The 26,334-nt window shown below is 40.6% G+C and overlaps 1 protein-coding gene across 7 annotated transcripts in view; it reads left to right on the top strand.

Annotated features, from left to right (window-relative positions):
• Window positions 1-26,334, top strand: part of TMEM245 (transmembrane protein 245) — a 267,111-nt gene that overhangs the window by 179,739 nt on the left and 61,038 nt on the right. For all 7 annotated transcript variants that reach the window (XM_088445733.1, XM_088445734.1, XM_088445738.1 and 4 more), the window contains 2 exons: window positions 22,202-22,324; window positions 22,911-23,056. In XM_088445733.1, the coding sequence (XP_088301859.1) occupies window positions 22,202-22,324; window positions 22,911-23,056 (269 nt within the window). The remainder of the gene's footprint in view (window positions 1-22,201; window positions 22,325-22,910; window positions 23,057-26,334) is intronic.

Genomic DNA, 26,334 nt, shown 5'->3' with positions numbered 1-26,334 from the left:
GTTCTTTTTTACACTGAAGCTAGTTCTTAATGACATTGGCTGTATGTTTGGTGTCTTGCTGCAGAATAAATTTGGAGCCTAAATCTACAGAATATCTGTGGTTAGTTCTCCAAGATGTTTGGAACATCCTTCCTGCTGAGATCCTTCAAAAACTGTAAAAACACTCCACTGGTGGATTCCCATATCACGCGCTTGGTAAGAAGCACAACGCTTCCTCTGCCTTCCATGTCGTCCCTGAAGGATGTTACAGATAGTAAGGTAGAGTTATGCCTTAAATCTGTTTACTCCCTTTCGGGGGCTGCGTGCAGACCAGCTATGGCCATTTGCTGGGTGGCTCAGGCCATAGAATGTTGGGCTAATAGCCTTGAAACATCCTTAGCCTCTAATGTTACCAGTAAACAGCTGAATCTGGTGGGAAATCTCAGAGATTCGGCTGCCTATATAAATGAGGCAGCTTTGGATATTGGCCTACTAAATGCCAGGGTTTCTTCGGCAGCCATTGCAGCTCACCGTTCTCTGTGGCTCCGTTCTTGGAGAGCTTATGCAGAATCCAAGAAGGGGTTGGAATGTTTGCCTTAAGTCTTGTTTGGCCCTGATGTGGATAAGATTGTGAATACCATAGCAGCAGCTAAGTTGGCTTGTCTGCCTTCTGCTCCGGCCTCTTCGGGGGTTCTGACTCCGTCCTTTCGGACCTATCGGGCCCCAGGTACGGCTAGAACTCCTTTCCCAGGCCATCCACCAGCACCAGGCCTAAGAAGCAGCCCTGGAGTACCAGATGTCCAGCTGCCAAGCCTGATGACAAGCTTGACGGAACGGGCCTCCTCCTGGGGGGACCCTAGGGTCGGAAACCCACTTCTTCAGTTCGCCCAGTACTGGTGTGAAACTACCATGGATTCCTGGGTGAAGGAAGTGGTCTCTCCTGGGTACGCCCTCTCTTTCCACAGAAGGCCTCCCCATCAATTCCTTTGCATAGGACTTCCAAAAATCTCGGACAAGGCTGTGGATATTCAGGAGGTGATTCAATCCATGCTGCAGTCAGGGGTCATTGTACCGGTCCAGTTGTACCAAAGAGGAACAGGGTATTATTCCAGCCTTTTTCTAGTCCAGAAGCCAAACTGTTCTTACAGTTCTTTTCTCAATCTCAGGTACCTGAACAAATTCCTCAGGATACACAAAAAAGAATACAACTTAGTGGCGCTGCATCTCAAAACTGCAAAGGAGTCACCAACTCTTAGAAATGCAAAACATAAAAATACAACCTCACTTGGGCTTATGAGTTTTTAGTCCCGAAAGATCATAACATTTTCAAGTTGCTCCAATGCGGATGATCCACAGTACATGGAAAAAAAACAATGAAAAAGAAGGGGGGGTACAATAGTATAATACAGTCACTTCTTGAACGCACACCACCGCAAAGATGTGTGTGATGATTAAAACAAGGTGAAAGGGCATCTTCTCCCAGCATAGAATTCTCCTCCCTTGAAGAAATATCACCCGAATGTGAAGGAAGAAAGTATATGGTGAGCTTCTCACATGTATGCTTACTTCTGGCAACGTAGTACTTGCATAGGTATCTTTGGATTGTCACTGAGGTGGAATCCTCACATCAGATACTGTAGGATCTCATCAACAGGTGTAAATTAAAAAGATTAAAAAACAAGGCAGTCACCTGGTTTATAATTTTATACAAAACTTGGACAATAAAATGGACAATAAAACCCTACTATCAAAGATGGTCTAATGCTCATCTCTATATCCTCATCAAGATGGACCCAGGTATAGACAAAGGATACAGAGGTGACACATATGAATGGTAGGGAAGCCACACAAATAAATGATGACAGGAAAATACACTATTCAACGCGTTTCGGCGACCTGCGGCGCCTTTTTCAAGATGAGTGTCTTATCTAAAATTCATACAAATCCAATTAAATACATCTAAAAAATCTAAAATACATGTATATCATGGACTAGCCTTATTCAACTTCATATACATCCATTTTTTAAAAAATTCTCACGCTATCCAAAGCTATACACCAATTTATATATATAAGCTATAAATTATGTACTTGGTTTGTTAAATGATCCTGTATGCTGTGACACATCACAAAAATTCACAAATGCGTGCATATAAAATATTAATTGTGCACTTGGTGTGTTGGATAATCTTTGCATTATACATAATAGATATATGTGCTTATAATGTTATTGCTCATACAATATCTATAAAGACAAGACACTTCACAGCCCAAAGTATCCAGAACAAAACTGGAGAAGGAAAGCACATGTAATATGTGATCTTAAAATCCTATATCTATCCTTTTAAATTCACTGGCAACAGCAAACCTGCAGAAAAACACATTTGGCACTTACCGCTATTCACTCTAGCATGCCGATGCATGGCTACCATGCTGTTCATGTTGAGTAAAGTTTTATAGGGGCGGGACGTCGAGACTATCACATGTCATGACCACCATGTACTGCGGCCCGCACGTCACTCTGGTTGCTAAGTAGCAATCGGGGACGCTATGTCCCGTCGCGTGTGTGATCTGGGTAATAATAAAGTTTTATTGTAAAAATAAAACCTTTTTGACTGGTACTGTATGTACCACCACCAATGCACCAGATTCGCTACCCAGCTATGTCCATCCTACACATGGGACTCCTCCCACCTGGACATGAATAAATTCACATAGCTGGGCGCAAACCTGGTGCCCATGCAGAACAGATGAATTGCCTATAAAATGACCCATCAAAATTTAAATAATTGTTCTGTAGGATGAACAATTATTTCTTCAACCCAAAATTGATTGAACCCTGCAGTATAACCATTTTTTCTTTTTTAATGGTTTCTTCAATGGCATTTACTCCATCTGTATGGGAGGTGATGGTGTAGATCGATGATACATCAGCTGTAATAATAAAATAATCCTCCCATATAAGTTCTGACAGGTGGTTAAGGACATCCCTAGTATCTTTTAGATATGATTTCTCTTTTATTACTAAAGGTTGTAATTGATGATTTACAGTATATAGGCAGAAAGGTTTGTGCCGATAGAATTCGTTCCGGCCATAATAGGTCTTCCGGGGGGTTTCGTGGTGTTTTTTGTTTTTTTGTACTTTTGGTAACAAATAAAGGACAGGGACTGTATAGTTCTCATTAATAAGAAATTATGATACTTCAGTATTGATAGTGCCTAAATTTCTATATTTCTCAATCAACATTTTATCATTTTTAAATATGGTATTAGATGGATCACATCTTAATTTATTTTAAATAAGTGACTCCATTCTAATTGTCTTAAGCCTTCCTTTATGTACATTTCTCTATCTTGTATCACGATACTTCCTCCTTTGTTGGCCGGCTTTATAATTATATCTTTGTTTTCTTTTAATGTTTTTAATCCTCCCTTTCTTTCTTACTCCAGGTTATTGGTGTATTTATGTTTTATAATATCCCCCATTTTATCAAAATCTTCCATGACACTTTTGTAAAAAGTCTCAACAAAACATGCCCTACTGTACGTACGATTAAACGTAGATTTTTTCTTAAAAATACTTTTCCCACTATGTTCAGTTTCTTCTGATACATTAAAGAACCTCCTTAAGTGAAAGTTTTCGTATGAACTTTTGTAAGTCCACAAATAGGTGAAAATAGTTGACACTGTTTGTGGGGGGAAATTTCAAACCCTTTTTCAGAGTTTTTAATTCTATTTCATCCAATACATACTTTCTGAGGTTGAAAATTTTGACTCCTTCCTCTGTTTTGTTTTGGTTCATTAGAGATAGTGGATATGTTCTCTATTGATGTTTTAATTATTTCATTATTTTTACTTATATTTTTTCCTGCTCTTTTACCTCTTTTTGTTTTCTTATTATTTTTCTTTTTTTCAGTGTTATTCTTAGTGTCCGGAAGGATGATTACCTTATTCTCAAAGGGAACCTGTTCCGGCCTAAAAAAACTTTTTTATTATAATTATTTTCTTGCCCTTCATGATGAAGTACTGAAAATCTGTTCGAGGTGGGGGTACGATATTCTTTTTTCTGTACTACATTTTTCACGAAAGTACTACTCAGGGCAGCAGCATGTTCCAACACAGAATACATAGAACATCACTACTTCAGGAGACATTTTCACCTTTCCCTGAAAATAGACATAATATAGAGGATGAAACCCTGGAGGGACTTATGAATAAGTTGGAAAATATACTTATCAAAAAAAATAAGATTTGTTGGGAGATTGTTACATTAGCGCACTACATCTCCGCCCAAATTATCCCCAAAGGCTTAAAAATTGACAAAAGATTTTCCTTTCATGATGCATCAGAATCTTTTAAGTGCAAATGGGAACAAGTTATTAATAACTGCTAATTTTCACTCATAGATTTAATTCTACAAGCAATAAGGGGAGAATTAAAAAATCTAGAGGAACAAATTGCACATTATGAGCTTCTCATAAGTCCATTCACAGATATGGAAGATTATAAACATCTAGAGAATCGTATCATCTCTAAAATACAAAAAAAATAGCTAGAATTAGTAGCTAAAAAGATATATGGAGATAAGGGAGCTATTATTATGGAAACAAACTTCAGCAAAAAATCAAAGATTCAAGCTAGGACACCAAAATATGATTTTCCAATAATTATCCCAAAAAAAGTTGGGCTCTGGCAGGAACCTCAGGGAAACATGGTCATAAGAATTTTCCATCAGTTACCCAAAGGAATCAGAATATGTGGAATCCCAGGAAGCGTCATCACCAACAGCCTGGTTCCACGGGCGGTGGGAAGGTTGCCACTCTTTGGGAAAACAATATCACAATTAAATTATTCATTATAGGAATAACGAATGGAAAGCGGACCATCCATATATATATATCGTACCCCCACCTCGAACAGATTTTCAGTACTTCATCATGAAGGGCAAGAAAATAATTATAATAAAAAAGTTTTTTTTTTAGGCTGGAACAGTTTCCCTTTGAGAATAAGGTAATCATCCTTCCAGACACTAAGAATAACACTGAAAAAAAGAAAAATAATAATAAAACCAAAACTTAAGGTAAAAATATAAGTAAAAAGAATTAAATAAAACATCAATAGATAACATATCCACTATCTATAAGGAACCTGAACATAAAACAGAGGAAGGAGTCAAAATGTTCAACCTCAGCAAGTATGTATTTGGATGAAATAGAATTAAAGACTCTGAAAAAGGGTCTGAAATTTTCCCCCACAAACAGTGTCAACTATTTTGACTTATTTGTGGACTTACAAAAGTTCATACGAAAACTTTTACTTAAGAGGTTCTTTAATGTATCAGAAGAAACTGAACATAGTGGGAAAAATATTTTTAAGAAAAAATCTACGTTTAATCCTATGTACAGTAGGGGATGTTTTGTTGAGACTTTACAAAAGTGTCATGGAAGATTTTGATTAAAATGGGGATAATAATATAAAACAGAAATACACCAATAACCTGAGTAAGAAAGAAAGGGAGGCATTAAAAACATTAAAAGAAAACCAAGATATAATTATAAAGCCGGCCCACAAAGGAGGAAGTATCGTGATCCAAGATAGAGAAATGTACATAGTTAGGTTTAAGACAATTAGAAGATGGAGTCACTTATTTAAAATTAAGATGTGATCCATCTAATGCCATATTTAAAACTAATAAAATGTTGATAAATATACCAATTTAAGCACTATCGGTACTGAAGTACCAGAATTTCTTATTATTGAGAACTATACAGTCCTTGTCCTTTATTTGTTACCACATGTACATAAAAACACCATGAATCCTGCCCCAGTAGACCTATTGTGGCTGGAATTAATTCTATTAGCACAAACCTTTCTGCCCATATAGATCATCAATTACAACTTTTAGTAATAAAAGAGAAATCATATCTAAAAGATACTAGGGATGTCCTTAACCACCTATCTGAACTTATATGGGAGGATTATTTTATTATTACAGCTGATGTATCATCGTTCTACACCATCACCTCCCATACAGATGGAGTAAATGCCATTGAAGGAACCCTTAAAAAAGAAAATATGGATATACTGTAGGGTTCAATCAAACTTTGATTGAAGGAATAATTGCTCATCCTACAGAACAATTATTTGAATTTTGACAGGTCATTTTATAGGCAACTAATCTGTTCTGCCATGGGCACCAGGTTTGCGCCCAGCTATGTGAATTTATTCATGTCCAGGTGGGAGGAGTCCCATGTGTGGGATATACATAGCTGGGTAGCGAATCTGGTTCATTGGTGGCGGTACATACTGTAGATGACATCCTTGTTGTGTGGAGGGGTAATGAAAACTATCTAAGTCTTTTTTGTAATAATATAAACTATAACGATTTGAACATCTTATTAACGTTTTCCATTAGTAAAAAAGAGGTTCATTTTTGGACCTTAGAATTAATATAACAGAAGGGAAGATTGTTACAAGTAATTATGAAAAACCGACGGATTGTAATACATATATTTACTTAAAAAACAACCATTTGCCCCAGTGGCATAATGGTATTCCTAAAGGTCAACTATTGAGGCTACGGCGTAACTGTTCCAACAATTATATGTATAAAGAACAAGCCAATACTATGGTTAAGAAATTTAAACAAAGAGGTTATAAACAGACTGTTTTGACATCAACTTTAGAAGAGGTAGAGGCAATGGATAGGAGTAACCTACTAAATCCAGAAAAAATTTTTAATTATTGACAATATGAATTAAAAATAACTCCACCTATCAATTGGCCTTTAGCACACAATACACAATATAGGAAGATTGAAGGGGTTATCAAGAAAAATTGGAACATCCTTCTAAAAGATGAGATTTTGAAAAAGGTATTACCAGCAAATCCTAAATTTATATATAGAAAGGCTCCTACGATAAAAAAATACCATCGTATCAAATGCTCTGCAAGTAGAAAGTACCCTTTCTGTTCCCAGAATAAAGGGATTTCATTACATGTCACACATGCTACGTTGTATATGCCATAGAGTGCACCTTAGTTTATATTGGTAAGACAAAAAGACCTCTTAAAACCAGATTAGCGGAACATGTCCGAAACATCAACAATGGAAATGAAAACAATCCTTTTTCATTGCATTTCAAAGAGAAACACAAGAGTTCAATTAAAGGTATAAACAGATTTTGTGGGTTTGCCCACATCAAAGAAAATTGGCGCACTAAAGATAGAGAGATTAGGTTAGCTAAAACTGAAATGCGGTTTATTCATGATTTTAAGACATTGAAACCTGATGGTCTGAATCATGAGCTTGAAATCAGATGGTTCCTGTGAGATTTTGTATGATCTATATATGAACTATCCATTTGGTGTATATATCATATGTATTATCTATCATTCAGTGTCATATAGGAATTATTTTGTCTTTTGTTGTTATATGTTGTCCCTCTATTCATGTTACATACTGTCCTTTTACCTGTATATTTAGTTCTGTAAGTACATATATGATTTTTACATTAGCACTACCAGAGAGGACTGTATGTAAATATTAGGTGTCATTAATACATGATTTAATAAGATTATATATGCAGGGGGCTTAATTCAGCATGCAGAGTGCTGAACTTGGGTTATGACATAAGTACCCATATGCCTCATGGGACATGTAGTTTTTTTAGTAGTAGCAGCCCGGTGACTCTATACGAACCATAAGTACCCATGAATCCTGGAGAATAGGATTTAATAAGATGTTTTCACTTAACCATTTAATCTTTCTACTGCTGGGTCATCTCCGTTAGAATAAAGGAGATGATGTGATTAAGCACACACAAGGCATCTGTGTGTGACTGGATATGTGTATATATATATATATATATGTATGTGTGTGTATATGTATATATATATTATAAAAGGGTTTTTATTTTTTTACAATAAAACTTTATTACCCAGCTCACACACGCGACAGGACATAGCATCCTCGATCGCTACTTAGCAACCAGAGTGACGTGCGGGCCGAAGTGCATGGTGGTCATGACATGTGACAGTCCCGACATCATGCCCCAATAAAACTTTACTCAACATGAACAGCATGGTAGCCACGCATTGGCATGCTAGAGTGAATAGCGGTAAGTGCCAAATGTGTTTTTCTGCAGGATTGCTCTTGCCAGTGAATTTAAATGAATAGATATAGGATTTTAAGATCCCATATTACATGTGCTTTCCTTCTCCGGTTTTGTTCTGGATACTTTGGGCTGTGAAGTGCCTTGTCCTTATAGGGATTGTATGATCAATAACATCATAAGCACATATATCTATTATGTATAATGCAAAGATTATCCAACACACCAAGTGCACAATTAATATTTTATATGCACGCATTTGTGAATTTTTGTGATGTGTCACAGCATACAGGATCATTTAACAAACCAAGTACATAATTTATAGCTTATATATATAAATTGGTGTATAGCTTTGGATATCATGAGAATTTAAAAAAAAAATGGATGTATATGAAGTTGAATAAGGCTCGTCCATGATATACATGTATTTATTTTAGATTTTTTAGATGCATTTCATTGGATTTCTTTGTATGAATTTATAGATAAGACACATCTTGAAAAAGGCACTGCAGAGCGCCAAAACACATTGAATAGTCTTTTCCTGTCATCATTTATTTGTGTGGCTTCCCTACCATCCATATATGTCACCTCTGTACCCTTTGTCTATACCTGGGTCCATCTTGATGAGGATATAGAGATGAGCATTAGACCATCTTTGATGGTAGGGTTTTATTGTCCATTTTATTGTCCATTTTAATAAACATATCCAAGTTTTGTATTACATTATAAACCAGGTGACTGCCTTGTTTTTTGATCTTTTTAATTTACACCTGTTGATGAGATCCTACAGTATCTGATGTGAGGATTCCACCTCAGTGACAATTAAAAAGATACCTTTATATGCAAGTACTACATTGCCAGAAGTAAGCATACATGTGAGAAGGTCACTGTATACTTTCTTCCTTCAAATTTGGGTGATATTTCTTCAAGGGAGGAGAATTCTATGCTGGGAGAGGATCCCATTTCACCTTGTTTTAAACATCACACACATCTTTGCGGTGGTGCGCATTCAAGAAGTGACTGTATTACACTATTGTAACCCCCTTCTTTTTCATTGTTTTTTCCATGTACTGTGGATCATTCGCATTGGAGCAACTTGAAAATTTTATGAACTTTCGGGACTAAAAACTCATAAGCGCAAGTGAGGTTGTACTTTTATGTTTTAAATTCCTCAGGGTACCCAGGTTCAGAACAGAGACCCTACGCTCCGTTATACTGGCTATGGAACCTGGGGATTTTATGGTATCCCTGGTTATTCAGGATGCATACCTGCATATTCCGATTGTTTCAGCTCACCAATGTTTTCTCCGGTTAGCTGTGTCACAACAACATTTCCAGTTTCAGGCTCTGCCGTTTGGCCTTGCAACTGCACATTGGGTGTTTACAAAGGTCATGGCGGTAGTGGCAGTCCATCTGCGGCTGCAGGGGATCCGCCTGTTACCATACCTGGACAACCTCTTGCACTAGCAGGGTCCTCAGAGGTACTTCACCACCTGCACCTAACGATATTTGTGCTCCAGGTACACAGGTGGTTGATAAATTGGAATAAGTCCTCACTGATTCCGTCTCAAAGGATCCTCCATCTGGGAGCCCTGTTGGATTCACAACAGCAAAGGATTTTTCTGACAGCAGAAAAGATCTCCACTTTGCAGACGGTACGTCTGTCGCTGACCTAGTGGCTACAGACAGTCCACCTCACCATGGGGCATCCCTTTTGGATCTCGGACTGGGTCCTACTGACAACGTATACCAGTCTTTGGGGCTGGGGCGCAGTGACTGGTCCACACTCCTTTCAGGGAAGATGGACCACAGAGGAATCTGCGCTTCCAATCAATATATTGGAACTGCTGGCAGTCTTCAGGGCTCTGCAGCAAGCCAGGCTGTTGCTTCACGGAAAACCTGTGCAAGTACAGTCAGACAATGCCGCGACAGTGGCTTATCTAAACCATCAAGGAGGAACTCGAAGTCAGAAGACAGAGGTGTCACGCATTCTGACATGGGCAGAAGGCCATCTACCAGCCATATTGGCGGTGTTCATTTCAGGAGTGCTGAATTAGGAAGCAGACTTCCTCAGTCATTGCGACGTGTATCCAGGGAAATGGTCTCTTCAACAAGAAGTGTTTCAGCTCCTAGTGGACAAGTGGGACCTTCCAGACGTGGATCTCATGTCCTCTCGACTAAATCACAAACTGCAACAGTATGGGTCCAGGACAAGAGACGCCATAGCTCTCTTGGTAGACGCTCTGTCAGTCAGATGGACTTTCCAGTTTGTGTACCTGTTTTTTCCAATCTCCCTCCTTCCTCGAGTAATCTGGAAGTTCAAACAAGAGGGAGGCATGGTCCTGCTGGTGGCTCCAGTGTGGCCCAGACATCCATGGTACTCAGATCTTCGGAGTCTCTCCATCAACACTCCGTGACTGTTGCCTCAACGTCCAGACCTGTTGTCTCAGGGTCCTGACCCTCTACCCAGATCTGGGTCTTTTTGTCTTTGCCGGCGTGGCTCTTGAGACATCCCTCTTAAGGTCCAATGGTTTTTCCAGCTCTCTGGTTAACATTATGCTTAGAGCACGTAAACCTGCTTCTGCTAGAATTTACCACATGGTAAGGCATACCTATTTTGAATGGTGTCTTCCAAAAGGTTATGATCCCCTGGTGTTTAGGATATCCAGAGTGTTGGCTTTCCTACAGGCGGGTTTGGACCTTGGTCTCTGCCTTGCTAAACTTTCACTGTGGTTCCAGCGAAGGATTGCTCCTCTTCCTGACATACGCACTTTTCTGCAGAGGGTCCTTCGTATCAAGGCTCCCTTTGTACCTCCTGTAGCGCCTTGGGATTTGGCTGTTGTCTTTAGGGCCCTCCCTTTGAACCAGTGGGCTCAGTGGATCTCAAATGGCTGACTGCCAAGTTTTTCTTCTGGCCATTGCTTCCGCCAGAAGAGTTTCTGATTTAGGGGCTCTCTCTTTTTCCCCATTTCTAGTTTTTCATAGGGTCAGGGCAGTGCTTCGAACTCGCCCTGGGTTCCTTCCTAAGGTGGTCTCTAGTTTTCACTTTAATGAGGAAATTATTGTGCTGGCCTTTAATTCCCCAAACCTCTTGGCAGGTGAGACCTCATTGGATGTGGTACGTGTTTTCAGGATTTATGTGGATCATACCAGTTCTTTTCGGAAATCAGACTCTTTGTTTGTACGTTATGGTTTCCACAAGAGAGCATGGCCAGCCAATAAACAAACTTTGGCTAGATGGCTTCGCATGACTGTCTCTGAGGCTTACACTCTGGAGGGCCTTCCTGTGCCGCCATCGGTCACTGCTCATTCTACTCGGTCTGTGGGTCCTTCGTGGGCAGCTCGCCGTGGTGCCTCGGCTGTGCAGCCTTGTAAGGCGACCACATGGTCTTCTGTCCAGACCTTTTTGAGGTATTATGCCTCTGATACCTTTGCCACTCAGGATGCTTCCTTCAGGCGGCGGATTCTCCTTTCTGCAGAGGAGCGTCCCCACCATTGAGGGTACTGCTTTGGGAATCCCCAAGGTTTCCCGTGGACTTTCTATGGACCCTGAAGTAAAAAACTAGAGATATGGTAAAAACTTACCTTTGTTATCTCTCTTTCTATGAGGTCCACAGGGCGCCCGCCCTGACACACCTGTGCTTCAGATGGGCTTCGCTCTGGTCACCGGTTTTCTGTCTCCTTCTATGTGAGAATGTGATTCTAGTGCAATGTTCCCCAACCTCGGTCCTCAAGGTACACTAACAGTCCAAGTTTTAGTGATATCCATGCTTGAACACAGATGTTCAAATCAAAATAACTTCAGTACTGATTAAGACACTTGTGCTCAAGTATGGCTATCTTTAAAACCTGGACTGTTGGTGTGCCTTGAGGACTGTGGTTGGGAACCCCTGTTCTAGTGTGTTCCAGACTTTCTTCTCTCTCTTTTATCCTCCTCCGGCCTTTGGCTTACTACGTACCTGAGGAGCCTCCGGCCCGGCGGCGGGGTATAGAGGGAGGCCCCGTTGCATCCTGGTAGAAACAATTTAACTGCATGGTGCCCGGATGTCTTTGCCATCACCTATACCCCAAGATTTCCTGTGGACCTCGTAGAAAACGAGATAACAAAGGTAAGTTCTTACCATATCTCTAGTTATGTGCACAGAATAAAAGATTAATTGGCCAATATTCTCAGAACAGATATATCTTTTGATTGCAGCGATGGTTGGTCAGTGTGTATGAACAACCACCATCTGCAAATATCTCTGCAGAGTGGTCGATCTACAGATAAATCTTTCAGAATATTTCAGAATCCTGATGCCGGTATCCCGACAGGGTTGTAATACCGACACTTTGTTGGTCAGTATCCTAACCCTCCACTTGTCCCTACCCTAAACCTCCCTCCCCGGTGCCTGAACCTAACCTTACCCCCCACCCCCCACCAAGTGCCTAAACCTGACTCTCCCCCTAACTCCAGTACTTACTTCGGGATCCCGGTGGTTGGGATATCTGCGCCAGTATTCTGACTAGTGTCAGGACTCTGGCGTCGGCATTCTAACCAACGTAATCCCAGCTGTCTGAATATTGACCGCATCCACTTTCAGGTCTGTACCCAGCTTTACTCTTCCAGAGGTCTACAGTGCAGTAGGCTAAAAGGACAAAGCTCAGGAAACTAGTGTACAATACACATTCCTCAGGGTATTGTGGAAATTTGAGTAGCAGTGACAGAAAAAATAGTTGTGTTTTGCATTTTATACAGTGATTGTTTCCTGATTGGGTGTAATGTTGCAAACAAGTTAAGTAGATTAATAACATCAAAAAATAACCTATTAATAGGATCAGGCGCAAAAACATACTTTTTAGGTATATATAGATAGATAGATAGATAGATAGATAGATAGTGAAGAAAACTGCGGCACTCCGGAATAAATGCATGAATAAAATTTGTATTTGGCAATAAGCTGCCGACGTTTCAGAACTACGCTCTTTTCTCAAGGCAGCCAAATACAGCATACAAAGTGGTCACAAGAATAAATGCATTACATCTTACCTTAAGTAGGTAACCGGGATCACTGGCCTGCTGCAGACCGGGCAGTGCGCGTCCACGCCGAGGCCGGGGTCCCGTCATGATGACATCATCCAGTCGCGACATGGTTGCCAAGCAACCAAAACGGAGCCTAACAGCATTTCCCCGGTCTGCAAAACAGACCACAGCGATACCGGAATATAAATGACAATAAAGTGTCAATACAGGACATAATCAATCTAAAATGAGGCTGTATATATAAAGTGACTTAAACAAGTAACAAACGACCAAGTAACAGATAAACATCTGGAGGTGGCAATAATCATGTGTTAGATATAACAAGGTTAAGATGGGTAAGGGTAGTGCTACATTGTTACAAATAGCTATAATAATTGAGTGGAGATGTGCCACAGTAAAAAAGTACACTGTCACCAGAAATAAATTAAGTTGCTTCCAGTGACTAACCCTCTATGCAGACATATATAGGGTTACATAACTCCCTAATAATGAGTGGTACAAATCAGGGAATATTATTATTTATTATTATTATCCTTTATTTATATGGCGCCACAAGTGCTCCGCAGCGCCTTACAAAGTACACAAACAAATAATTTGACAACTGACTTACAGTACAAAATAGGACAAGGACATGGATAATATACATTGATACATAAGTGACCATAACACCTAGATATGCAATAGAGCGTAAGCAACCAAGTGTTAGGTGCCCTGGTGGGGGGTAAGAAGTAGGTGAAAGTAAAGTAAGGAGAAGCACAAGAGGGTAGAGGCCCTACTCTTAAGAGCTTACATTCTAAATATATAAGCTTGGGGCTAGTAAGGATCTGGAGATTAATGGGCCTTAAGGGCTAATAAAGCTAATGACACTAAGCTCTCACGGACATAAAAACTGGTTCAATAATGTTATACTGGTGTCATATGGTACACCGCAGAACATGCTAATTCCTCATTGCACATCAAAGTGCTATCAAAGCTCATACAGGCTAAATAGTGTTCCAATTAATTTTTTAATTAAGTCCTCGAGGTGAGATGGTATCTAATTGATGTATCCATCGAGCTTCCAAACTTAATAAGTTATTTTCTCGATCTCCTCTCCTGATGGAAATTGGTACTTGGTCAATGACCATGTGTTTCAAGGATGTCAGCGGGTGGCCTTGTTCCAGAAACTGACGGGCTACTGGTTGTTCAGAAAGTACCCGATTGAGGCCAGTTTGATCTCTGACCTATGTAATGCCATCCTTTCTCTGATGGTACGTATAGTCTTGCCGACATAATGTCCACAAGGACAGATGATTGCATAGATTGCAAAGGTTGACAGACAATTCAAAACAAATCGTATGTTATAAACTTTATCCTTGTGCGGATGCTAGATGGTTTTGCCAATGATCATATGTTTGCATGTAGTGCAATGTAAGCATTTGTAACATCCCGGCGGCCTTTGTAAAAATGGGACCATAGGTCTATCTGGTTTGGAGAACCCCGTGACGTCAGTATGTACCACTATGTCTCTGATATTCCGGCCCCTAGTGAAGCAGGCCATAGGTTTTTTGTTGCGTAGACTGCGTAATTCTTTGTCCGTCACAACCATCGGCCATAGTGCTCTACTGGCTCGCTGGACCACTGGACTGGAAGTTTGAAATTGCTGTTTCCATGGGATGATATCCTTGTGTGGTTTAGTGGATGGATGTAGTAATTCATCTTGTGGAATTTGAAGAACCTCTAATTTCTGGCGTTTTAACATCCCTGAGTCATAACCTTGGGTCACGAACTTATCAATGATTTTATCCAATTCGATGTGAGTGTTCAGGGGATCACTTGAAATACTAGATGCCCTGAGCATTTGCGACTTTGGAAGCCCTTGCTTCAGTGGTTTTGGATTATGACTACTCGCCAGGAGTAGTGTGTTTCTGTCTGTAGGTTTACATGTACATACAGTGCCTTGCAAAAGTATTCACACCCATTTGCATTTTTCATGTTTTGTTGCCTCACAACCTGCCATTAAAATTGATTGTTTGAAGGTGTGCATCATTTAATTCACAGAACATGCCTACAACTGTGAAGTTGTGTGTTTTGTTTTTTATATTGTGAATCAAACAACATTTAGGACAACATAACAGAAAACTTCAGCGTGCATAACTATTAACCCCCCTAAAGTCAGTACTTTGTCAAGCCACCTTTTGCGGCAATTACAGCTGCAAGTTGCTTTGGCTAATGGAGCGTACACACGGTCAGATTTGTCAGACTTGTCAGATGAACGACTGAACGATTTAACGATTTGGACGATTTGTCCAAAGTTTTAAACGATTTGAACGATTTGAACGATTGAACGATTTTTGACTGCATTAAAATGAATGGAATCGTCCAAGTCTGACTGCAAACCCATCAGATGTCAGATATCGTTATCTGACAAACGGGAACGCGCATCGTTGATCGTCCATCGTTCAGGCATGTCAGATATGAACAATTTTCCATCAGATATGAACGACTGAACGATTTTTAAATCGTTATCGTCCATATCTGAAGAAAAAATCTGATCGTGTGTATGCACCAATAGTCTCTATGAGCTTGCCACATCTTGCCCCTGGGCTTTTTACCCATTCCTCAAGGCAAAACTGCTCCAGCTCCTTCATGTTGGATGGTTTCCGCTTGTGAACAGCAATCTTCAAGTCTGACCACAGATTCTCAATTGGATTGAGATCTGGGCTTTGACTAGGCCATTCCAACACATTTAAATGTTTTCCCTTAAACCACTCGAGTGTTGCTGTAGCAGTATGCTTCGGGTCATTGTCCTGCTGGAAGGTGAACCTCCATCCCAGTCTCAAATTGCAGGCAGACTGAAACAGGTTTTGCTCAAGAATATCCCTGTACTTAGCACCATCCATCTTTCCCTCGACTCGAATCAGTTTCCCAGTCCCTGCTGCTGAAAAACATCACCACAGCATGATGCTGCCACCACCATGTTTCACTGTGGGGATGGTGTTCTTGGGGTGATGGAATGTGTTGGGTTTGCGCCAGACATAGCGTTTTCCTTGGTGGCCGAAAAGTAACATTTTAGTCTCATCTGACCAGAGCACCTTCCTCCATACATTTGGGAAGTCGCCCACATGCCTTTTGGCAAACTGAAATCGTGTCTTCATATTTTTATCATTAAGTAATGGCTTTTTTGGCCACTCTTCCATAAAGCCCAGCTCTATGGAGTTTATGACTTATTGTGGTCACATGCACAGATACACCAGTCTCTGCTGTGGAACTCTGCAGCTCCTTCAGGGTTACCTTTGGTCTCAGTGCTGCCTCTCTGATTAATGCCCTCCTTGCCTGGTCTGTGAGTTTTGGTGGGTGACCCTCACTTGGCAGATTTGTTGTGGTACCATGTTCTTTGCATTTGATGATGATGGATTTGATGGTGCTCTGGGGGATCATCAAAGATTTGGATATTTTTTTTATAGCCCAACCCAGAATTGTACTTCTCAACACTTTGTCCCTGACTTGTTTGGAGAGCTCCTTGGTCTTCATTGTGTGATGCCTCTTGCTTAGTGGTGTTGCAGCCTCTGGGGCTTTGTTTATACTAACAGATCATGTGACACTTAGATTTCACACAGGTGAACTTCATTTCACTAATTATGTGACTTCTGAAGGTATTTGGTTGCACCAGAACTTTTGAGAGGCTTCAGAGCAAAGGGGGTGATTACATATGAACATGCCAATTTTCAGAATTTTATTTATAAAGATTCATTTTTATATATTTTTTTCTCATTTCACTTCACCAAATTAGACTATTTTGTGCAGATCCATCACACAAATTCAGATTAAAAAAAATAAATAAATTACAGGTTGTAATGTATCAAAAAAGGTAAACAACCAAGGGGGGGGTGAAAAAGGACTTGTAGGGAGATATTCAATTTGGAGCGAAAAGTCCATCATTTTTGCCATTTTCACTTATCCCCATATTCAATTCCAAAGACTTTTCACAGGTGTGAAAAGTTTTTGTTACAAACGGGGATAAGTTTTCACCACTGCTTAGGTGTTGAAAAAAAAAGTGCAGAATTGGGGTTTTTGGGTGCATAATTAAAAAAACAATAGCCTGCAGCCTTTGGAATGTCCCCTTGAAGTAATCTGTGTAAAAAAATTAGCATAGAGCACCCCAAAAAAAGTGGTTTCATTTTTCGGGGCGAAAAAAAAATTGGGGGGCAACCTTAAAAACTAGCGAAATTGACTCGGGGGGGATCCCCAAGTATGTGGCAGGTGTTTTCTAGAATGCGGCTGGTTGCGCAAGGTGGATTTTTTAAGAAGTTTTAAAAATCATTTTAGCGACTTAAAATATGCTTGCACCCATTTTCATGTACCCCAAATTTGATGGGACTAGTTATTTTTTCCAAAACAAAAAAGGTAAGTGCTTTTTTGAAGGGCTAGAAAAAAAAGAATGGGCGCTGTAGTGAAAAGTCAAGAAATAAAGATGTACGTAAAATTAGAGATGAGCGGGTTCGGATTTACTCGGATTTCAAAACGGCATTTTATTGGCTATCGGCTATCACGTATTTTGGATAGCCAATAAAATACATCCTAACTAATCCGAACTTGCGGTAAAATGGTGATAAGAACCGGGTAAATCCGAACCCGCACATCTCTACGTAAAATGCAGCTCAACCAAAGCGGTGACTAACCTCAAAAATTAAGGAAACAAATATTGGTAGCGCAATGTGATTAAAATAAAAAGCATATTTATTAATAGCAAAATTGCTCTAAATTGTTCCTCTAAACTATGTATAAAATTATATAATCATGTTGACCCGGCAACATGATATTTTAACACAGTACATTCCTTAAAATACTGACATATGTAACAATAAAAAACTGATTATGAAAATAGACAATAAATATAAAGATGAAATGCAAACAAGTCACTTGTATAATTCATATGAGTTAACCCTTGAAGACCCTCCTTTGGTTCTAAGTATAATAGACATGTGGTAAATAGCTGAATATTAGGAAAAAAGTTCCATTTGTGATCATAAAGATAGATACATAATGTCATTCCGTTGTTAATAGAGTCTATGTATACATATGTGTGTTGCAAACATGGGTAACTGTTATCCTGTTTAGCAGGTAAGTTGAAGGTACCTTTGTTCGGAGTTGTCCCAGCTGGGTGCATTGGACTGAGGGCAGTGTTCGGATTGCCGCTCCGACAATGTGAGGTGACCTTACTGATCCATCTATTCAGGAGATTCACAGTGCTATATGCACATAGTTTGCTCCAGATCTGTTTTTTACCCAAGCGGCACCTTTTTAGTGAGCTCACCACACAGCGGGACATGGTACGGTTGCTGACCGACTCCTAAACACGTCATTGACTGGAGTACAGTGCTCAGAAGCCAGAGCCTCACTCACACAAAACGAGACGTGGATCCAAAGAAGCTGCCAGTTCACATTGTCGGAGCAGCAATCCGGACACTGCCCTCCATCCATAACACCCAGCTGGGACAACTCCGATCAAAGGTACATTCAACTTACCTGCTAAACAGGATAACAGTTACCCATGTTTGCTACAATATGGTGAAACACATATGGATACATATAGACTCTGTTAACAACGGAATGACATTTTGGGGTAAATTTACTAAGAATCGAGAGGTCGAGATGACCATCTCGGGTGATTTATTAATTTTTTTAGCTATTCTTCACCACTTCTTCAAAGCCGCATTTATGCACCTGCTGTGGCTGTTAAAAAACACCAATTTCCTTCAGCAGGCCAAATAGTGGGGTACCCATAGTGATCCCCATCTCAGACCATCTTCTTGACAGGCTGATTTCCCAAAAGTGACAGGACTTTTCGATACTTACTTTTTTGCCGCGTCCCGTTTTCACTGAGTCATAATTGAATATGGGGATAAGCGAGCATGCGCCTGATACTTTATCCCAGGAAAAAACGGCGATGATGGCGAAAAGTCCGACCCTTAGTATTTCCTCATGACCATCAGAAGCTGAATACTGAAAATTCTATAAAAACAATAATTAATCTAAAAAAAAAAAAAATATGTGTATATATATATATATATATATATATATATATATAAAAATAAACAGCTTCAGAACAATGTTTTCTTCAGTTATTATCATAGCATATAGCCACTTGTTAAATTGAATGTCTATGTATTAGTAAGCAGGGGGTCGTGGGATCAATTCCCATAAGGAGTTCAAATGAATTACTTTATATTCAAATACATTTATTTCCCAATTTAATTAAACAACATGATTCCAAATAGAGACCATTATTATTGATCTTAGCGTACACAAAGTCCCTTCAGCCTTAGGATCACAAATATAGTTCTGATGTTACATATGTAAACACATACATTTACTAAAATGAACATCCCAGATATTAGTAAATGTTATAGCTCAGAAGGTTAGGTCAACAACATGGCAAGCAGAAGGTCACAGGTTCAGTTCTAAATTTTATATTGTTTTGGTTATTTGTATATTATGTACGAAACATAACATTTTCATTATGTCTCATAAATCTATTTAAATCTTCAGATCACTTTATCTTCTTAAAGGAGTTATTAGACTTAAGAGACCTTATACCATACAGGGAAGTGAAAAATAAAAACTAAAATACAAATGTAAATTATACTATCATCCTATATCATTTATCTTTGGAAACTCATTTAGACTCATGGGGAATAAGGTTCCTAATGAAAATATCCAAAATGCCTCTCTTTTACAGAGAAGATTGAACCTATAACCTCCTCTAAAAGTGGGTGTGATGTGTTCTATCCCCTGGGTTTTTAGCACTTTGACATCTTATGCTTGATTTAAACTTGTGATATACTATGTGAGCTGACACCCTTTAGAACATTCCTTCTGTGTTCCAAAAACCTAGTTTTGAGGGAACAAGTGGTCCTTCTCACGTATTGTTTCCCACAAACACATGTTATTAGATATAACAAAACTCGTCTTACAATTGATCATACTCTGAAAAGGTAATATTGAAGGTAGATGGCTTAAATTGGATGCTTTTATTGCAAATAAAATTACAAGTAATGCAACCTGGACTGCCACATTTATAGCATCCTAATACCTTTTGCTTTAGCCAGTTATGAACATCCCCAATATTACTAGAGTAGGTAATAGACCTAAAGTGGCTCGGAGCCAATGATTGTTTTTAAAAAAGCCCAAAAAATGTTAAACAATCTTAGGTGTATCTTCCAAACAGTTAGATAAAGTCTTGTCTAGCTTAAGTATGCAGAAGTTCTTCTTTACAATTCTTTAACCTCCTGTGATCTAGAATTATATTTAGATATAAATAAAGGTGGTCTATCTATTGTGCTAAAATCCTAATATTTATGTCCTTTGTCAGCTATTAACAGGGAGTCTTTATCAATCTTTAGTGTTTCCTCAAAGGCTTTTTCTAATAAATTAACTGAATATCCTTGATCTTTCAATTAGCCGTGAAAAGTTCCATACTTTTCGCATTCCGGACTTTTCGCCTACATCACTGGTTTTCAGTGCGGAAAAGTATCGCGCTCGTCCCCGCTTATCCCCGTATTCAATTAGAAATCAGTGAAAACGGGACATGGCGAAACTGTAACATGCGTAAAGCACTGTCAGATTTGGGGAAATCAGCCTGACAACCCCCAAAAGATGCACTGACATTGGGGATCACTATACATACCCCCAATAGGCCTGCTGAAGGTATTTGGGGTCTGTAAATGATCTCAACAGCTGCTATTTAGAGTCTTTGCATAAGTGGTGAAGAATAGCATTTAGCAGGGGTTTTTTTTGGTGAAAATAAGTTGTCCCAGCAAAATTGGGGTACATGAAAATGGGTGCTAGCATACTTTAAAGTTGCTGAAGTGAACTTTAAAAAAAAACTATAAAAATCCACCTGCCGCTACCAGCTGCAAATTTAAAAACACCTGGGGCATACTTGGGGGGGGGGGGGGATTGGCGGCCCCTGGCGTCTATTTTGCTAGTTTTTAAGTTTGTCCCCCAAATTTGGTCTTTTCGCCCCCAAAATGAAAGTACTCTTTTGAGGTGATCTGATGTATTTTTTAAACTTTTTTTTGACAGTTTACCTTTGGGGGACTGTCCCAAGAGTGCAGGGGGTTTTCCGTGGTTTACACCCCTAAACCCTAATTCTGCACTATTTATCGACACCTATTTATAGGCAAAACTTTTTAGCAAGTTCCAATGAATTGAGTTTCCGCACCATCGAAAAATCTCCGGAATTGAATACAGAGGAAACTCTTCACATGGCGAAATGACGTCACTTGCGATACTTTATCGCAGAAAACTGTTTTTCGCACCTAATTGAATACAGCCCCAAGTCTCAGATATTGACATTTTGGGATGTTTTGCAGCCAGGTAAGATAATGACAGCTAGAATAAGCAAAAAAATTGTTAACTTCAACCTCCTTCCTAAAGGTACTAGTGGTAGTTTTACCATCTATAATTCATAGAGCTATATCCAGAAAGGAAATATATGTAGCATGAACTGTGATAGTGAATGTTATACTAAATTAATTTGAATTCAAAAAGTTATAAATGGAGATATAGAATCAGTGTCACCTTCCCAAATAATAAATCCTCTATAAATTGGCCATATAGCACCAGGTGCGCCCCAAAGGGACTTCTCCAAATATACTCATCTTAAAGGCTTCCAATATATAGATTGGCAAAACTTGGGGTGAACCAGGTGCCCATTGCTATCCCATGAATCTGTAAAAAGTACTCATTAATGTGAAGGAATTATGTGAAAGAATAAATTTACACTTTGATGGACTCAGACTAAAGTCAGCGTTCAAATAATGTCAACGTCACATGTTAACAACAAATCATTTTCTTTCCAGTATATATCTTTGATCAAATTAAAACAAATGTGTGGAATCCCTGTCCAATTACATGTGGTTGGAGAAAAGAATCTATAAATGCTGACAAGTTTGTGATTAAAGATTAATAACATATTTTCTTAGCTTTATTCTGTGGTATTAACAAAAACACACAAACATAATATACAGTTTTCTAGTATAATAACTTTTGACTGAGCCGATATTCAAGCTGATAATGATTTCTTGCCCTATTTCTGTTAGATATTGGAGTCTCTATGGATTGTGATGAGTCGGAATTTAAGTTTACTTTTTACCACTGTGACTACCCTCTTTACAGTCATCGTCTACAGTGGCACGGCGCTTCTAAATTTTGTGTTATCTTTGGTATGTATTCAATTTTGTGCAGTCTAGTTTTGAGTAATTGAAATCTTTCAGTTTAGATATTATCCATGATCACATGGTGAGTGGAATTTTCATTGTGGGCTAGAACTTCTGCTCTAATGCAGAATAATTAAGAAACTAAATTCTGATTAAAATATTATTATTATTACATTTTATTTTTACGGTGCCACAAGTGGTCTGCACTGCCGTGCATTCGTCAATAGTAGGACAGTACACAGAACATTACAATACAGTAACCAAAACATAGACAAAGCACAAGTATCAATTAGCACAACAATTCTCCATACACAATACAGCTGGGAAGGTGAAGGCTGTCAAATGAAGTGCTAGAGATGAGGGCTGTGAGACAGTGGGGAGGAGGACCCTGCTCCTAGGAGCTTACAGTTTAGATTTACAAAATGTCTAGAATTCTAGGAAATCCTCTGAAGTATTTTATAGTACCCCAAAATTAATGCTAGAGATCTGAAATTATTTATACCCAAGTAACTTGTTTTCTTGAAATTTGGTTTGATTTAAACCCTTCATATACATTGTTATTAGAGTTCTGATTGAATCTTATGTGTTACAGGTTATTTTTCTGACGACATTGTTCTACCTCCTGAGCTCCAGTGATGAGTACTACAAGCCAGTAAAATGGGTTATAAGCCTCACACCACTCTCTCAGCCTGGCCCATCTTCTAACATTATTGGACAGTCAGTAGAAGAAGCCATAAGGTAATGTAATGTAAACTTGATCATGACTAGGTGCTGTTAGTTTCTTTGGATTAATAAGTAGAGGCAAAATATCAACTTTTTTAGGACATGCATGCCACTTTTTTGTAGAACAAGCCTGCATGATGTGGTACACAAAGGCATCTACAATGCTACAAGTATTCATGATAGTTGATAGATAAATTTAATACCCCTTTCACACTGCCAGGAATAATCTGGGTTTTCTTCTTTAGGGTCCATAGGCTCCACAGGGATACCTTGGGGTGTAGGTGGTGGATCAGGATCCGGGCACCTCGCAGTTAATTACAGCTCCCAGGATGCACTGGTACACGCTCCCTATACCCCGCCCCCGAGCCAGAGGCCACTCTTTCTTTGGTGCCCGGCCGGAGTCTGGTCACCATTAACTCAGGGGGCTGCTTAGGCAGTCCTTAAGCTTTTTATTTTATGATTTATTTATTTTTACTTTCCCAACGGAGACCTTGCAGCAGCAGACTACATCTGGGAGCCCTTCTGGATTCTCAACAGCAGAGAATCTTTCTGACTTCAGAAAACATCTACACATTACAACTATGAGTTCGCAGATGCCTCCGCAGTCGTCAGGTGTCAGTCGCGCTGCAAGTTCTGGGATCCATGGTGTTCACCTTCAACATGATGGCATATGCTCTGTTTCATTCCAGGCCTCTGCAGGAGCTGATCCTCTCCAGTTGGAACGAATTACCCCACCGGATCAAAGCTCAGACAATGGTGCTCTCTCTGGAGGTATGTCTGTCTCTGTCTTGGTGGGTACTAACTTCTCATCTAACCAAGGGTCGCTCCTTTTGGATCCCGGACTAGGTACTTCTAACAACGGACGCCAGTCTCCGGGGCTGGGGCGCCGTGACCGGTCCACACTCTTTTCAGGGCCGTTGTACAGCAGCCGAAACAACTCTTCCAATCAACAGGGCCCTCAAGCTGACCAAGCACATACTTCACGGAAAACCCGTACAGGTTCAGTCCGACAACGCCACCACGGTGGCTTACATCAACCATCAAGGAGGCACTCGAAGTCGGGCAACAATGACAGGAGTGTCACGCATTCTGACATGGGCAGAGTGTCACCTCCCGGCCATTTCGGCAGTGCTCGTTTCCCGGGAGTTCTCAATTGGGAAGCGGACTTCCTCAGCCGTCATGACGTGCATCCAGGGGAATGGTCTCTTCACCAAGAGGTGTTTCAACTCCTAATGGACAAATGGGGCCTCCCAGAGGGGACCCTCATGGCCTCCCGACACAATCACAAATTACCGGTGTATGGGTCCAGAACAAGAGATGCCGAGGCAACCTTGGTGGTGTCAGTGAAGTGGACCTTCCAGTTTGCGTACCTGTTTCCTCCAGTCCCCCTTCCCTGAGTTCTAAGGAAGTTCAAACAAGACGGAGGCACGGTCCTGCTGGTGGCTCCAGCTTGACCCAGACGTCATTGGTACTCAGATCTTCAGAGTCTCTCCATCAACACTCCATTCCTGTTGCCTCAACTTCCGACTCTGTTGTCTCAGGGTCCTTGCCTTTACCCGGACCTGTATCGTCTGTCTTTGACGGCGTGGCTCTTGAGACATCCCTCCTAAGGTCCAAAGGATTCTCTAGCTCTGTCATCCAAACGATGCTTAGAGCACGTAAGCCAGGTTCTGCTAGGATCTACCACAGAGTGTGGCATACCTATTTCCAGTGGTGTCGTCCCAGAAATTACGACCCCCAGGTGTTTCGGGATTCCAGAGTCCTGGCCTTCTTTCAGGCTGAATTGGACCTTGGCCTCACTGAAAGTGCATATGTCTCTGCTCTGTCAGTATGGTTCCAAAGTAGAATTGTTCAGTTACTGGATAGCCCACCTTCCTCCAGCATGTCCTCTGGATTCAACCTCCCTTTGTCCCCCCAGTGGCTCCTTGGGACTTGACAGTGGTTCTTCGGGCTATCCGGGGTCCTCCATTTGAACCCCTAGAATCAGTGGAACGCAAGTGGTTAACAGCAAAGACTCTCTTACTTCTGGCTATTGTTTCCGCTAGAAGGGTGTCTGAGTTAGGGGTGCTCTCCTGTCGCTCCCCTTTTCTGATATTTCACCAGGACAGGGCTGTGATTCACACTCACCCTGGTCTCCTTCCTGAGGTTGTTGCTAGTTTCCACATTAATGAGGAAATTATAGTCCCGGTCTTTTAATCACCGGACCACTCAGCAGGTGAGGCCTCTTTTGGATGTGATCCTTGCCGTCAAGATTTATGTGGACCATACCAGTTCCCTCTGATAATCGGACTCCTTATTTGTGCTCTATGGATTTCACAAGAAAGGATGGCCAGTCAATAAACAAACATTGGCTAGATGGCTTCGTATGACTATCTCAGAGGCCTACATGCAGGTGGCCTTCCTGTTACGGCTTCTGTTAATGCTCATTCCACTCGATCTGTGGGTCCCTCATGGGCAGGTCGCCGTGGCACCTTAGCTGTTCAGCTGTGTAAGGCGGCCACGTGGTATTCTGCCCAGACCTTTCTAAGGTTCTATTGCTTTGATACCTTTGCCTCTCAGGATGCTTCCTTTGGGCGCCGGATTCTTCTCTCAGCGCAGGAGCATCCTCACCCTTAAAAGGACTGCTTTAAGACCTCCTCAAGGTCTCCCTGTGGAGCCTATGGACCTTGAAGAAAATGAGTTATGGTAAGTCCATAGGGTCCACAGGGCACCCGCCCTGGTGCACCTGGATTCAGATGGGTTTTGTTTCTGGTCACCATTTCTATCTCCTTCTCTGTGAGAGAGTGTGATTATTACCTCTCTGCTCCACGAGAGGTTTCTGTCCTCCCTGAGCTCGCCTTAGGACACCTGCGTTACGGTTTGACAGGTGTACCGCCCCAGTCAAACTCCCCACCTGCCACTTTCGCTTTTTCTCCTCCTCCGGCCTTTGGCTTGTTACAAACTGAGTTGCCTCTGGCTCGGGGGCGGGGTATAGGGAGAGTGTACCAGTGCATCGTGGGAGCTGTAAAACTTTAACTGCATGGTGCTCGGATCCTGATCCACCACCTACACCCCAAGGTCTCCCTGTGGGTCCTATGGACTTCGAAGAAAGAGAGTTAACAAAGGTAAGTTCATAACTCTCATTATTTCACCTGAACACGCAGCAATCCGTGATATAACTCAATGTAAAAGGGCCCAGTTGAAATAACCCGTGTCGCGTTACCCGGCATTTGAAGCCGGGCAACGAGCAGGGTTGAACACTTGTTCAACCCGACTCACTGTGCAGTGTGAATGGGTAACCCGGGTCAATGCGA

This window comes from Taudactylus pleione, unplaced genomic scaffold (assembly GCF_031769625.1).
Source record: "Taudactylus pleione unplaced genomic scaffold, aTauple2 ptg000386l, whole genome shotgun sequence".
Classification (NCBI taxonomy): Eukaryota; Metazoa; Chordata; class Amphibia; order Anura; family Myobatrachidae; genus Taudactylus; species Taudactylus pleione.
This window is presented reverse-complemented; position numbering and strand designations above follow the sequence as displayed.